Consider the following 16975-nt stretch of genomic DNA (forward strand, 5'->3'; position numbering starts at 1 on the left):
GTTCTTTCAGTGCTCAGTCAAACTTGTCACGCAGTATCATATCTTCCATTTCATCTTTATCTACTTTCTCTTCCATTTCCTTAATATCGCCCTACATTACATCGCCCTTGTATAGACCCTCTATGTACTCCTTCCACATTTCTGCTTTCCCTTCTTTGCTTAGAACTGGTTTTCCATCTGAACTCTTGACGTTCATACAAATGGTTCCCTTTTCTCCAAATGCCTCTCTAATTTTCCTGTAGGCAGTACCTATCCTACCCCTACTGATAGATGCTTCGACATCCTTACATTTGTTCTCTATCCCTCCCTGCTTAGCATTCCTGTCTATCTCACTTTTGAGACGTTTGTATTCCTTTCTGTCTACTTTTACTGCATTTTTATATTTTCTCCTTTCATCAATTAAACTCAATATCTCTTCTGTTATCCAAGGATTTCTACTACCCCTCGTATTTTTACCTACTTGATCCTCTGCTGCCTTCACTATTTCATATCTCAAAGCTACCCATTCTTCTTCCACTGTATTTCTTTTCCCTCTCCGTGTCATTCGTTCCTAATGCTCTCTATGAAAGTCCCTACAATATCTGGTTCTTTCAATTTGTCCAGGTCCCATCTCCTTAAATTACTACTTTTTTGCCGTTTCTTCAGTTTTAGTCTACAGTTCATAACCAATAAATTGTCGTGGGAGTCCATATCTGCCCCTGGAAATGCCTGACAATTTAAAACCTGGTTCCCAAATCTCTGTCTTACCATTATATAATCTATCTGAAACCTTCCAGTGTCTGCAGGTCTCTTCCACGTATACAACCTTCTTTCATAATTCTTAAACTAAGCGTTAGCTATGATTAAGTTATGCTCTGTACAAAATTCTACCAGGCGACTTCCTCTTTCATTCCTTACCCCATTCCATATTCACCTACTACTTTTCCTTCTCTTCCGTTTTACACTATCGAATTCCAGTCCCCCATGACTGTTAAATTTTCGCCCCCCTTCACTATCTGAATGATTTCTTTTATCTCATCATACATTTCTTCAATCTCTTTGTCATCTGCGGAGCTAGTTGGCTTATAAACTTGCACTACTGTGGTAGGCGTGGGCTTCCTGGCTACAATAATGGATTCACTATGCTGTTCATAGTAGCTTACCCGTGCCCCTATTTTTTGATTATTAATCATACTCGTGCATTACCACTATTTGATTTTGTATTTATAACCCTGTATTCACCTGACGAAAAGTCTTGGTCCCCTGCCACCGAACTTCACTAATTCCCACTATATATGACTTTAAACTATCCACTTCCCTTTTTAAATTTTCTAACCTACCTGCCCAATTAAGGGACCTGACATTCCAATCTCCCCGAGTCATATCTACTTTAATTCTCCACATGGTAAATTGGTTAATATTATGTCAGGCTGTTTGTCTTAGTAATTTTGTAAGTCTGTCGGTTCGCTGTTGTGTTGGTCAACCCCTGGATGGACGTTTCGACATTAAATAATTAAAATTATAGAGATACAGTTCTACAACCGATTATTCGACCTGACTGCCGGGAATACATGTGACCCTTTACACGCGACCCACAGCTACTTTAACTTCCCGGACTGTTGTGCTTTAGATCTCACACCGATCTGTCTTGTCCGCAGCTCTTGGTCTAGTGGCTAGCGTTGCTGCCTCTGGATCACGGCTATCCCGGGTTCGATACCCGGCCAGGACGGGGATTTTCTCTGCCCGGGGACTAGGTGTTTGTGTTGTCTTTATCATTTCATCATCATCACCATTATTCCTGACAGTGGCAAGATTGGACTGTGCAAAAAGTGGACTGTGTAGAAACTAGGACTTCGTAGCGCGCTGATGACCGTGCAGTTGAGCACCCCACATACCAAACGTCATCATCGATCTTAGTATATGCCACTTCCCTCTCTCATGTTTCATCGTTTGTATGTGTATGGTAGACACAGAATGAAATTATTCGCGCAGATGAGTGAAAACAGCATCTGGGTATAGAGGGAAGAACTTCCGGTCATATGCGGTCACTATGCTTTCAAGCACCTTGTATGCATCTGCTTGACTCATAACCTAATTTAGACGTATATTCAAGCACTAGTCAGAATTACTCCCACTATATTCCCCTCTCCACCTTCACATTGTTAACAGACCTATAAAACGCTCTGGGAAAGATGATGCTTTTGACGGTTATTAGATGCCATAAATAACAACCAGGTATCCCAGTCTTGACTCAATAGCGTGTACAAAACTCCCTTCCGTTACATGTCTAACGAACGGACTATCATTCCATCCCTTCCGCATTGAGAGAGGTGCATAATGTGTTTCTACAGCATACTAATTTACTTACGAGGAATATCCAGCTGTGCTTACAAAAATAAAGAAATCTGGTTACAAGCAATAACTTTTCAAATATTTTTACATCCATTGGACCATGACAGGAGGAGCTCGCAGGCTGGGAAGTAGAGCTGTCGACAGACCGAACAGTGATGGGCATGACCTACCACTCTCAGCAGTGATGAGTTGTCGACTAGTAGGTGGGGTGCGATTATGGCGTCCCTAATGAACCAGTTACGATAGCAGCAGTGACCTGCCACATAGATCTGGTGTTGTGGTCAGTATCGTTTGTAGGTGCTAATCCCAGTTCGGCGATATCCTTAACTGACGGTATTGTGGAGAATAATGTCCTGGATTGAGAGAATATGTTTCTCACGCTTTAAAATAGCATTGTTGAGTAATACTTACGTCATCGTTGTTGAAGTCAGTGTTAGGAATCTCCGTGTAATAGATAATTAAAACTATATGCAAACGGAACATAATTAATACGTTTTCTCGGCTTTGAGCCTCAGGACAACTTAAGGCAATTTTCGAGTATTCTTACTACCTCCAGCAGGCAAACTGCAGCTGTTATGCAAGTTATCCATTAGTTGACACCACATGGATGTAATTGGCACAGAGTACAGTGGAACACACTGTAATATTTGTAGTTCAAAAACACTTAAATAGTCTTACACTGGGTCAAGTACATGAATCATTCTGTAGTTGTGTATTGTAGCCTCCAACCTCGTAGTAGCATGTTCTTTAACCCAGGAGTAAGTAAAAGCACATTTCTGCTCTTGGTCACATATCTAGACACTGTAAAAACTACAAGGTTGTTATCGATAACTTTGTTCACACCTAGGCTTGTGAGAAAATTATTATATATCTTTATAAACAGGAAGTCATCCTCTTTAAGCAGTCTATTCCAACTATCTTAGCGTTGCCCACAATCACAACACTTTTTCCTTGGCAGTCACCTTCCATGCAGAAGTTGTAGTGTAATGTTACATAATCGGTATACTGTATGCAGGATGACTACGCCCCCTACTCATTACAGCTCCTCTCGACCGATTACCACATCTTTATAGTTTCAGTACATCTGTGACTCCATGTCTAGCACTTCCTCTGTATAAGTAACAACAGAATCCATATTTTTTTCCAAGGATCTGCCACACGCTCTCTCTCTCTCTCTCTCTCTCTCTCTCTCTCTCTCTCTCTCAAACTTTAGCACAGGTCTCAACAATTAGCAGACAGATTGTGCAGTGATTCTAATAGTCCACTCATCCTCAAAAGCTTTGTAGGAAAGCATCAAACGTCTAGACACTTTGCTTCTGTGCTTATGTCACACTCCTGCCACACTCTAAATATAAATGAAGATCTCCTGTTGACCACATCGTATCCAAATCTTTTTTACCGAATTTTTGAAAATTTCCACAAGTTTCAATATTTACCTTTTTTCCGCATTAAGTGTACAAGCATAAATATGCCATTATTGCTTACATGATTAGATGTGTCTTGAAATTTTGTTTTACGCCATCAACTTTGATACAGAGCGCCAACCTAGATAGGTGTATACTTATTCCTCCACTGGCAACTCTAAGTGTCCAAACCAACACTAAAACACACACAAACACACACACACACACACACACACACACACACACACACACACACACACACACACGCACATCGTACATGGATTTCTGTTGGAGGGAGTGTGTTGACGTTATTCTGCTGTAAACACACAGTTACACTATTCCTGGTATTGACTTACAGCAGGGACACCCACCACCTCCCTCCACCGACGTTGGAGGCACGTAGACAGGCTGCTACCTTTCGTCTCATATGTGTTAGACGCTGAGATTACCACCGAGGGAGGTGGCGCAGTGGTTAGGACACTGGACTCGCATTCGGGAGGACGACGGTTCAATCCCGTCTCCTGCCATCCTCATTTAGGTTTTCCGTGATTTCCCTAAATCGCTTCAGGCAAATGCCGGGATGGTTCCTTTAAAAGGGCACGGCCGATTTCCTTCCCAATCCTTACCTAACCCGAGCTTGCGCTCCGTCTCTAATGACCTCGTTGTCGACGGGACGTTAAACACTAACCACCACCACGCTGAGATTACCTGATTTATGGCTCGTCATTGGCGACATTGTGTCGTCGGAGCTCTAACGATATATGAGAGCTGAATTCGTAGTAGAATCGTAACGTCCAACACCTGTGGGTATTATTATAACCAGTACATGTATGTAATGTTTTTGCTACGAAATAATGCTTTTTTTTGTTAATAAGACTGTATGCAGCAGCTCGCAGACATGTAACATAAATTAATTTTCTGTCTACTTCGTGGTCGACAGGCGATACGCTGCTTGCTTTATGAAGCAACCCCCTGGAGATTACAGACGAAAGCCGTTGGAAAAGAATTCTGGACAGTTACTCCTCGGTGATTCCTCTCTCTATGTTTGCGTATGGTTTTTCCCGTGGTTACTTGAAGCCAATGAGATTGCTCTTCCTCTACGACGTGCGAGAGAGATGTTGCACGATCGAAGCCTAACCAGTATTCTTAGGGCTGTCTGCAGACTCACAGTGCGATGTCCGTTTTCATACTTCTTAGATCTGTAGCACGGGCACGCATGAGCAGCATCTCTTCATAAATATGGTGCAGGCTCCACTGTTATCAGGTCTGTGCAACTCGCATTTCTAGCGATCATTGTGCTTGTGTTGTTTGCATTTTTGAATCACGTTGGTGATTAGTCTTTGCAGGATATGCTTATCGGTATACGGTGGCCGGTCTCTAAGGTCGCCTTTTACAGTACTGAGGCCTCTGCGAGTCTATGACTATGTGTACAGGAAGAGATTTTTTTTCTCCACTGTGACCATTTCTCTGTCTCGTTTGCATTTGGCACTACGCCACACCGTCTCCCAGGGCGGGACAGCAGCTGGCTCATTTGTCCGAGGAATGGGCGTTCCGCCACAGTAAAAACCTATCGTATAGCATGTCTACGCCTTTGCAGATAAACACTGCTAACACTTTAAGCGCCAAGCACTACCCTCCCCGCCCGTAATTTCTCTATGGAACGCCTACACAAACCAGTATAACTCGCAGACACCTACTTGATCGTCCGCATCTGTTACTAATCTTTTAGGATGTGGTATATTAATACTGCGAGAGTTACATGTATGACAGATCTATCCCACTGTAAAATTAGGATTGTATCCCCCCCTCCCCCCCATTTTGTTTACATGTTGTGGGTGGGTACGCCTATTGCGCCAGTCCTGGTCATATTTGAGAGGTACTCGTGACTAATGCACAGATGATCTTTCAGTAGCAAATAGGCCTACAGCTATGTGTTAGCTGCCAAGCATGAGTCTTTAGAATTACGTGGATCAATCGAAATTATGTACCATATTCGGATTTTCCCGTGGTTAATATATGAGGCTTATAGTAATGTCGCTTATACCTGCAGGGTTCAATTTATCACGAGTCTTCATTCCACTTGGGAGGCTCCCTGAGTGAAAAAAAGGAGTTGGAGGGGGAAGGGGTGATGTGTTTCTGAGTGGTCCAGGGAGAAAGGGCGTTGGGGAGGGACATGCTTGGTACTTAAACTCTTAGCAACGTTTATCCACAAAGGAGTCCACAAATTTCCTCTGACGATCAAGTAGGTGTCTGCGAGTTATACTGGTTTGTGTAGGCGTTCCATAGAGAAATTACGGGCGGGGAGGGTAGTGCTTGGCGCTTAAAGTGTTAGCAGTGTTTATCTGCAAAGGCGCAGACATGCTATACGATAGGTTTTTACTGTGGCGGAACGCCCATTCCTCGGACAAATGAGCCAGCTGCTGTCCCGCCCGGGGAGACGGTGTGGCGTAGTGCTAGACAGACATGTAGATCCCTCCCAACCGCGACCTGGTGGCCACGATCGTACAAAGAGTTCCATACCGTATGGGCATTATCCGGAGAATGCAGGAGAGTAGTTCCTCGTAATCCCGGCTTGTACAGTCTTTGATATTTCCACCTACGTGTTGGGATCTGTTCGACGTTGTTACCGTGGGCGGGAGATCTCTCGTCCACAACTAATACGTCAGTAATGTTAAGCACCAACTGCAACTTTGTCAGCAGCTGCTGGGCAGTGTGCCCACAACCATCGGCGTTCACTGCTGCATACCCACACGTAGAACTCTAAGGGGCGGTGATCTATTCTCCAGCAGGCGACATGATTTTCGCTGGAGTTAGTGCAGATACTGGACGACTCTCTCTAGATGTGTGTTACAAATAAAATATCTTTGGTTGGAGGCGTTAGAATTTTACTACGACGTCACTTAATGTAGTAATTTAGTGTGATATTTCTTATACAGTGTCTTTCGATTGTAGAATTCTCTATTCCGTTACTACTTCTACCAACGTGTTCGTTTCTAATACTGTGACATCACACGCTAGTAATTGAATGGTGGCTTAGCACCGATACATAAATTGGGACAAAGCTGACATCATGACATCGATCGACGCAATGCGACGTCGTGATGCGACGCTACTCTGTGACGCGACGTCGTAACACAACACGACACGATGTTGACATATATCTCGCGTAAACGGGTTCAATGTACAAAATCGTGGAAAATATGTGAAACTGAGAGTACTTACCCATTATCCGCCTGGGTATTGCGTCTACTGGTGCCTCTAAATATTAAACAAACAGACCTCAAGTGACGTAATTTGTTATAAACATACAGACTTGCCCTGTCCCTATGGTACCCTGCTACAGAATGTCCCAGTTACAAAAGATGCAGTTGGGAGGTGTGCCTCAGTATCAGCGATACCTAATTCTGCATTGTGATTGCCTGAGAGCATCACGACATCGACAAGACATTGGCAACAGTCTTGTATAACTGCACGAAATACATATATTTGTAAAAAAAAAACTGGTAAAAATATGTAGAACTGAGGAGCGTACGAAAAATACACAAAACTAAGAGTACTTACATAAAACTGTCTGGGTATAGCGTCTGCCGGTGCCTCGAAACATTAAACAAATAGACATGGAGTGACATACTTTGTTATGAACAAACAGCCACAACCTCTCCCTGCACTTTGAGTGCCTATAGCTGTAAAATAGGAAAGCTGTGAAAAATACGTAAAGTAGAGGAAAATACGTAAGAGTACGTGAAACTTATAATACTTACCTTTCTGTCTACATGAGGTCTCTGCTGGTGCCACATAACGTTGTTATTAACAATTAGACCCAGGGTGACGTAGTTTGTTACAAACAAATAGACACAACCTCTCCCTATGCTTCAAACTGCTTCCTGTTATAAAACAGGAACATTGCAGAAAATACATGAAAATGGAAATGAGCGTTTGACGTGATTGGCTGGGAGGCCCCTTGCGAGGCAGGTACGGCTGCCTTGGTGCAGGTCTTATTACATTCGACCTGCTCGTCGGTTGTGGATGAAATGATGATGAAGACAGCACAACACTCAGTCCCTGATCGGAGAAAATCCCCGAACTAGCCTGGAATCGAACCTGGGCCCGTAGGACGGCAATCCGTCACACTGACCATTTTGTTCGCTTTTATTCGTTGAATCTGCTCGGGGCGAACGTCGTAAGACATCCGTTTAAGTTCGTTGTTGATCGATTAACTCTGTTTTTTTATTACGGAGGGCAGCTAACCCTCTGACCGAACACGCTGAGCTACCGTGCCGGCAACACTGAGCTATCGGGGCGGACGCGGAAAGTACATGAATTTGGGGAAACTACGACAAATGGAAAAATACGTAAAAATGAGAGTACTTACATATCTGTCTGGTTATGGTCTCTGCTGGTGTAGAGTAATATTGGTATTAACAACAGAACTCAAGTGACATGACTTAACGTTATACTTTTATTAACAAATAGATGCTGTCCAGCTCCCGAGTAACCCCTCCCACACAAGTGTCCCAGTTACAGAAGATGAGTATGGGGAGGGGGTGCTTCACCCTCATTGGTCCAGGGGGAGGGGAGAGGGAGAGAGATTTGGCACCAGTCTCGTGTCACCTGCAAGGTTATCACATATATATTTCGGAACCTTCTGCTCACAATATCTATATCGGAAACAGAAAAATTAGCAAAGAGGTTGGCTCCATCGCTGCATGTGTTGTGACCTGCCCGTCGGACTCTGACAGGCTTTAGCCGAACTACGACGAGTCAGGAACGAGCTTGAACAGTCGTTCGCACGAAGTTTATAAATCGACAGTTTATTATATAATTCGATCCAAGTTACATACAGTTTCCACTATAAAAGGTTACACTTTATCTAAATGTGGTGATCTCGGCATTGTGCACCTAGCATCAGAAAAGCCATTTGCAGAGTTTAAAACTAGTACATTTAACAGACATTCGTTTGCAAAAGTGGTAAACTTACAGTTCTATATATAAACTCCGGTAAGACTATGGATAGGAAGAGCCCTGCAGCGTTGATGATTTCACACAATGAAACAATGTTTTCGTGCTGAGGAGTCATTTTTGAGAATGCCGTTGTATGACTAACAGCAGTTAGCAGTTAAACAGTTACTGGTTGCATTAATGAAAACCTCAATATTTATTACGAAAATTTGAAAATTCATTTAAAAGCATTATTAAGTGTGATTCAATACCTAGAACAGTTATAAACTGCAAAACTGGAATCCGAAAACCGTTCCTGAAGTCATGGCACTGTGGCCATTTCACGAATTATTTCCTTAGAATACTTAAACGCCCTTTGGTGCATACTTTAGAGTATGATTTTGTAGTGCCTGCAGCATCATCAAGCTCCATTCCCCTGTGTTTGGCCCACACAACACCAACGTATTCCATTATGAGCAGCAGAATCGTCTTTTATCTTGCGTGACCCCAAGGTGGCAAACAGAGAAAACATGGGTTTAAGAGGGAGCGAATGTCTCTCAGATTCTGTAAGCTTTTTCTGTAACCTGCAGGACGTGTAGGCGAAACATTAGTCTCCTGTCCAGTGTGGCTCCAAGGTACATAGCCGCGGAGGACCATTCGATGGCTTCACGCCACACCAAAATTTGTAGTGGGTATTTGGGAACCGTCTTCTAAGTTACTTGATACCCTAAATTTTCGAGACGTCTTATGAGAGTTCCCATTTCCGTTTCCACATGGCGAAGTTGTCGTTTGCCTGTTGTAGTCGTCAGCATGTCATATCAACATTCGTGTTACTACAACAGTATTATGAACAAGTAGAATGAGCTACACACCTTTGGCCTGAGACAAGTCTACCACTAAACTGTGGATTGCGTACAACAGCAGGCCGGGAACAGAGCCTAGGGAATGACTGTGTGGATGAGACCACAGGCGGACATGCCGTTGTCAGATTGTCAGCGCTTACATGGAAGATTCTGCCTTGTAGATAACTCTGCAGGAGCCTGATGTATGACATGGGGACCCTTACACAAATATGTTGTACAAAACATCCTTATGCCATATGGAGTCAAAAGTTCCTGAGACTTCAGAGAGAATGGCAGCGAAATGCTCTCAAAGCTCCACAGGTTACATAGAGTCTTCTGATAGACATATGGTCACAATGGAAACTCAACTGATTATTGGGGGCAGGCCTCCATATCAGTGTACCTGTGGAGATGCAATAGGTGCAGCCTGCCCAAAGGTTTGACAGCATGGAAAGAAAACCTATCGTTTGGTAGCTCCTTGGAGAGTCGCATTTTCATGCCAGGCATCAGAATTGCAACGATCTCGGTGTGCTTCCATTCTAGATGGTCGGTGGCTGCAGGTGGTATTTGTGTTAGCAGGAGTTTAGTAAATAAATCTGGGCCACCTGCTCTGCTGAAGTTGGAACAGTTTAGTTGATTCTTGACTACGTCTGGTGTGATCGGTTCAATGATGTCATCACCTGCTCGTACTCTTAGATGTAGCAAACTCTCAGTGATGAGGTCGATGTGTTGCACGTCAGCTGAGTCGATGATCAGTGTAAAGTTGTTGACGAAGGTGTCCACTAGAATGTTCATATTTGCATGAGACCCTGCAGCCGGCCGGAGTGGCCGTGCGGTTCTAGGCGCTACAGTCTGGAACCGAGCGACCGCTACGGTCGCAGATTCGAATCCTGCCTCGGGCATGGATGTGTGTGATGTCCTTAGGTTAGTTAGGTTTAATTAGTTCTAAGTTCTAGGCGACTGATGATCTCAGAAGTTAAGACGCATAGTGCTCAGAGCCATTTTTTTGAGACCCTGCAAAGGGTGTTATTGTCCTTAACAAGTGGCGGGATTTTTTAATCATCTGCTGCTGGTGCTGGACTGGCTCTTTGATCTGTTTGGATCATCTATAGTCTTAGCTGCTGTTGAACCGCATCTGCACTGGGTTCTCGAGGTCTTGGATCATATTGTAGAACGTTTGTCATGCTTTCACAAAAAGTGTTCCACAATGCGCTGCATATGTAAAAAAGTTACTACTTTCAGATCAGATATTACTAGCACATAGTTCTATGGCAAAACATTTCTAATGATTGCTATGATGTTATATGGGAGCGATTTAGCGATGGGAATATCTAAGGCAGCACCTCTTCTTCTGTTAATCGGGTAACATGTAGGATCACATGGACCAATGGAAATGGCATCTATATCTCCAATCATGCACAGCAGCTGGTGGCTGCTAGCATTAGTCAGCTTAGAGTTTTTGGATTAACCTTTTTACGTTAAAGTCTTCGTCAATGGAATGCGAGAAGGGTCGCAATATCGACGAGATCCTGCATATCTCAGTAGCCTGCAGGTGGCTATGACCCTGCCTTGCACTGTGTCAACTGCTACTCATGTTGATTCTGGTGTCTCCGAGTTTGGTAACAGTGGGAAGTGGTGACGTGATTTCTTTCTGTAGATGACCATTCCATTGCAGGCAGTTGGACTGTAATTTCTGTAACAGACAAATTGCTGACCTGATGACAGTGCTGCGCTTTAAATGAGTCTCCGTGGGAAGTACATGTCTATCCCTTATATGGCAAGAAAATTCCAGAATTCTCCTGCCTCGATGTTCAGGGTGGGAAAAATAAATATTTCATCCAACCCAAGTAAATATTTTTGAGCCAGTTTTATTTTGCACATCCTGTGCACGACGTTGATATTCTAAGTTTTGTCAGTTAACCCGAATGCTCATTGTCAATATTGTCAAAATTGATGGGGCTTATGGCTCTTCTACCTCTGTAAGGACAATGGTTGCTAAACAATATAGGATTTCACGTATATCCTTCAGTAGTTTCAGTGTATCATTTAGCGTGTTTAACCTCTTAACGCCAGAGACTAAAAAAAAGGAAATTTTTCTTTTCATATTTTCCAGCAAATAAACAAATAAACATGATACAAATGCAAATGAAGTATTTTTTGATGATTTAGTAACTCATAAGTATATGTTGGCCTCAAGTCTGACTTAACGTGAAAATGTATTAGTCTTTGCTTTGTATTTTTTTCTTCCTTTCTTCAATTAAAACATATTATTCATGTGTGTGTGTTCTTTGAAACAGTAAAGTGAATATGCCAATGCACAGAGAAAATGAAATTGAGCAGTTAATATTTTTGAAATATATGATTTCTAATAAAGGTAAAACAATTTCAAAAATGCCGGAAAATAATAATCGTTGTTTGTTGTTGTTGTGGTCTTCAGTCCAGAGAATGGTTTGAAGCAGCTCTCCATGCTACTCTATCCTGTGCAAGCTTCTTCGTCTCCCAATACCTACTGCAACCTACATCCTTCTGAATCTGTTTAGTGTATTCATGTCTTGGTCACCCTCTACGATTTTTACCCTCCGCACTGCCCTCCAATACTAAATTGGTGATCTCTTGATGCCTCAGGATATGTCCTACCAATCGACCTTCTAGTCAAGTTGTGCCACAAATTTCTCTTCTTCCCAGTTCTATTCAGTACTTCCTCATTAGTTATGTGATCTACCCATGATCTACCCATCTGATCTTCAGCGTCCTTCTGTAGCACCACATTTCAAAAGCTTCTATTCTCTTTTTGTCTAAACTACTTATCGTCCACGTTTCACTACCATACATGGCTACACTCCATACAAATACTTTCAGAAAAGACTTCCTGACACGTAAATCTATATTCGATCTTAACAAATTTCTCTTCTTCAGAAACGCATTTCTTGCCATTCCCAGTCTATATTTGATATCCTCTCTACTTCGACCATCACCAGTTATTTTGCTCCCCAAATAGCAAAACTCCTTTACTACTTTAAGTGTTTCATTTCCTAATCTAATACCCTCAGCATCACCCGATTTAATTCGACTACATTCCATTGTCCTCGTTTTGATTTTGTTGATGTTCATCTTATATCCTCCTTTCAAGGCACTGTCCATTCCGTTCAGCTGCTCTTCCAGGTCCTTTGCTGTCTCAGGCAGAATTACAATTAATAATCGTATACCGTAATAATTTCTGGCAAGTAATAATTCTCTATTGTCAGTAAATAAATCTTCGGGTTTTATGATAAGCTTCAAAACAACTGTTTTTCTTAATATATAAATACATTCCACATTTGACGCATATGTCTCTTATCTTGGAGTTGCAGCTCGGTGTCCTCCGTTTTGGGGCATTCCTTGACTCAAGAAATTTAGTTCGTTGGCCAACATTGTAAAACCTAACTTTTGAAATTGATTGCGACAAAAAACTTCTTAGCATTTTATTCACGTTTTCTATACATCTGCATTTCACTGTCAGAGTGAAGCAACTGGCACGACATCTTAACGTTTCTGTTGTTTGCCAGTCTGTTTCATCGAGCTAGGTACGACAATATTCAGTCAAAAACGAGAATTCGTCATTTTTCCAGTCAGATTATTCCGCATTTCTGTCATTAAGAAGAGCTTTTAATTGCTCATCTGTTAATATTTCGTGCATTGCTGGGAGTGTAGAAATAACAGTTAACCGTTTCCGTTATCGAAGACCAAATTGAAATGAACAGATACGCATTATGACCTGAAGTTCATATAAGAGGACCTGCAGAAAACATATTAATCATAGGAACGAACAAAATTTATGCAAATGTGAACTAATTTTCAACATCTACGTTAGTAAGCGAACATAAGAGCCTAGGTAAAAAAACACGGATTTTCAGTGTAATATTTAGCCATAATAATTATATACCTATTCGAAAAGTGGCAGTAACTAGTTTCTGTATATGACCAGCTGTAAAATAGCACACGAATCGTTACTCGTAAGGTGTTGCAGCCTGGTTTCAAAACTAAGAACTAGATGGGCCACACTCGCGTACCACCATCGGTCTATAAGCGGAAAAGAATCCCTATTTATGGAGAAAAAAAAGTGAACGAAGGTCCACATGTGTGGACCAAAGGAACAACTTGAAGATGGCAATGTTGTTTTTTTCTGGCCAAAACTCTGGTAGCTTGGTGAATGATGTGTCAGTGCGAGACTCATATGTTTCCATCTCTCTCTCTCTCTCTCTCTCTCTCTCGTTTTTGGTAAGTCATCGGTCTTCTGAATTGTTTGACTGATGTGGCCTACCACGAGTTTCTTCCCTGTGCCAGTCTGTCTATCTCAGAGTAGCACTTGCAACCTACGTCTTCAATTATTTGCTGAATGTATTCCAGTTTTTGCACTCAACAGTTCACTTTAGTACCATGGACATTATTATGCCGTTATGTCTTTACGGATACGCCTTCTTGTCAGTGTTTCACATATATTCCTTTCCGTGGCATTCTGCGGAGTACTTTCCTTATCTTCTTTCAATTCGGACCTTGGATGCGATGACTTATCTGAACTCTGCCTCGGCTGCAGCCCTTTTTGTTCCTGGAATGCATTTCCGTCGTTTGACGACATGGCTTCGTTTCTGCACTGCTCACTGGTCGTCTCGGTGAGAGTAGGTAACGGCGGTTGTGCACCATTTGAAACGGATGTTGCGAAGGTGATTCCTGTCTTTCCAGCACTGATTCCTTTTGCCAGCTACGTTGTTAGCCGATGTTAACCTGTACGGCAACCAGCATGATCTCCACAGCAATTGGAACACATCAGCTTTTTCTTTTAAAAGTTTTGTGTGCGTTTGCTGCTACTGTGATTGCCCGCACATTTTACACATCATGCAGACATACTACAATGTAGTGAAACGTGTCAATGCTCCTGGCATTGGTACGGTTGTTTTGGTCCTCTGCTGGGCTTTAGTCTCTCAGCGCTGACATCAGCTACTGGTACCCACTTGATGTTTTGTGATGCTTCTGTTCTCGGCGATGTCTATGGCGATGATTGATTTTCTTTGTCTTGTGTATTTCACTCACACGACATTGTGCCTCGAGTGTCATTTTCAGATAGTTTAGATAACGTTGATTGGGAGTCTTCTAATCACAATCTTCTTTAGAGCGCTCATTATAGAGAGTGTAGGTGCAGTATCCAAGTTTCATTTCTTTGGACAGTGTTGTAATCTGTGAGTCTTCATATCATATTCTTGTATGCTGGTTCTGGCTAAATTTGGGAGGACGACTGTTCAATCCCGCGTCCGGCCATCCTGATTTAGGTTTTCCGTGATTTCCCTAAATCGCTCCAGGCAACTTCCGGTATGGTTCCTTTGGAAGGGTACGGGCGACTTCCTTCCTCGTCCTTCCCTTATTCATTGAGACCGATGACCTCGCTGTTTGTTCTCTTCCCCCATACAACCCAATCCCTCTGGCTAAAAGAAAATCTAAGTGCAGTTCCTTGCAGAGGATCCGAGGATGGCGTTCAGGTCTTTTATAGGTCAGTTATTTTCCTACATAGTGGACAGCAATCGATGGCGGCTTGGGTTCTCTTGCAGAGGCTGGGTAACTATGTTTGAGACTGTTCTTCATTATGTCATAATGATGAGTATGTGTTTGCAGTATTACTGCGATGAGTATGTTGCCAATGACACAGGGGTGGCGTCTTCTTCTTCGCAGCTGTCTTCTCTCTTGAAGTTGGCGTCAGAGACTGCGTGACAAGTGGCTTTGGTTGATACCTGTGCACCAGGAACATATTTTGATGCATGTCTGATAAGGTCATTTCCTTCTTGGTCTCTTACACATAATTCCTTCTTTGTTTCATTTGAGCTACTCCTTTTGATTGTGGAAAGGCTGATGTTATGCATATCTTATGGTTTGCAGCCCCTGTTTCCGTAGCCTTTGGGGCTGCCATTGCTGCCTCTTTGGGGGCAAGTGTTGGTACAGTTTCAGAGGTTCAAATGGTTAAAATGGATCTGAGCACTATGCGACTTAACTTCTGAGGTCATCAGTCGCCTACAACTTAGAACTTATTAAACCTAACTAACCTAAGGACATCACACACATCCACGCCCGACGCAGGATTCGAAGCTGCTACCGTAGCGGTCGCTTGGCTCCAGACTGTAGCACCCAGAACCGCACGGCCACTCTAGCTGGCCCGGTGTTTCAGAGGTGGGAATTAGGTTGACAGAGTGGCGGATGGCGACCAAGTTGCTGTTTCAGCTCATTTTGCGTTGACGAGATGGTGGCATCTGCGTTTCTCTGGGTGCCCATGCCGCAGCCCATTTCGTTGTCTATTGTCAAGCCTGGTCCATTATAATGGGTTGAGCAGCCCCACAGCCTGCTGACCAGCTGTTATCCATCCATGCATAGACAGAGATTGTGCATTCACCCAAACGGCACTCTTCCTCAGAGTAATGATGCCTCACTGTCTAAAATATACTGTATGTTTCACCCATTTGCTAACATGTTGTTGGAACTGTCACTAGTATAGATAGATGATTAATATTCGTTTTTGATACTTACTGAAATGTATTTCTTTTGTGCAGATGGTGTGGCTGAATATTTCTTAGGACAAGAAGAATTTGCTAAAATACCACCACCAGTTGTTAGAACTCCACTGGGATCTTTGAGGGGATCAGTTATTGCATCCAGAACTGGAAAACCAATATATTCTTTCAGAGGAGTTCGCTACGCCCAGCCACCTGTTGGAAATCTCAGATTCAAGGTACAGTGTGCTTCAATTTGCACCACATTTTTTTCTGAATTTTGTCATTACACAGGACGTCTCACAGCCACTATAAAAGAACTTTTTCTCGATAATGGTGTATACAATGTTTTTAGGAAGAAATGCATTTTAGGCAAACTCGTAAGCACTAATGGAATGGTGAAAGATATTGTGTGGAAGATATTGGAAAATAAATTCACAACATATGTCCAAGGTAGGCAATGTTCGTGCAATTAAGCAACAGATGAGCATTCTGATACATTGGTAAGTTTAAGCACATTCATATTAGTGTGCATCCCATCTCCACAAATAGCAAGGAATTAACAATAACAGGAGTTTGTGGAGCTCAGTTAATTAACTTTAAGTTGAATTACTCTTATGGCTGTTTCAATTATAAAACTTACATAGTTCTGTATTTGAAATCAATTATATAAACATTTTCTGTGACTTCAAATGAGAGGTTCACGTTTACTGTCAATTAAAACTGAACTTGGCTTACATAGCATAGTTGCAGCGTTACCAGATTTGTAGCGTTGATGCAGTTGTGTTTAACTTCTGCTCCCCAGTAATTGCAAGTTCATCATCATTTGAACTTGAAATAATATCTTCCTCTCATCATCTCAATGCTTTGGAAGACTGACAGATGATTTACCAATCTCATTGTTCAGTAGTCAGCATTTCATCCCAGTGCATCAACTCTCTTGCCAGTTCTC

General features: G+C 42.5%; 1 protein-coding gene across 1 annotated transcript in view; it reads left to right on the forward strand.

Moving 5' to 3' along the window:
• LOC126273130 (esterase E4-like) overlaps window positions 1-16975 on the forward strand; it is a 234207-nt gene that overhangs the window by 26593 nt on the left and 190639 nt on the right. The window contains exon 2 of the mRNA XM_049976590.1: window positions 16084-16262. Coding sequence (XP_049832547.1) covers window positions 16084-16262 — 179 coding nt within the window. The remainder of the gene's footprint in view (window positions 1-16083; window positions 16263-16975) is intronic.

The sequence above is a fragment of the Schistocerca gregaria genome, chromosome 1 (assembly GCF_023897955.1).
Source record: "Schistocerca gregaria isolate iqSchGreg1 chromosome 1, iqSchGreg1.2, whole genome shotgun sequence".
NCBI lineage: Eukaryota > Metazoa > Arthropoda > Insecta > Orthoptera > Acrididae > Schistocerca > Schistocerca gregaria.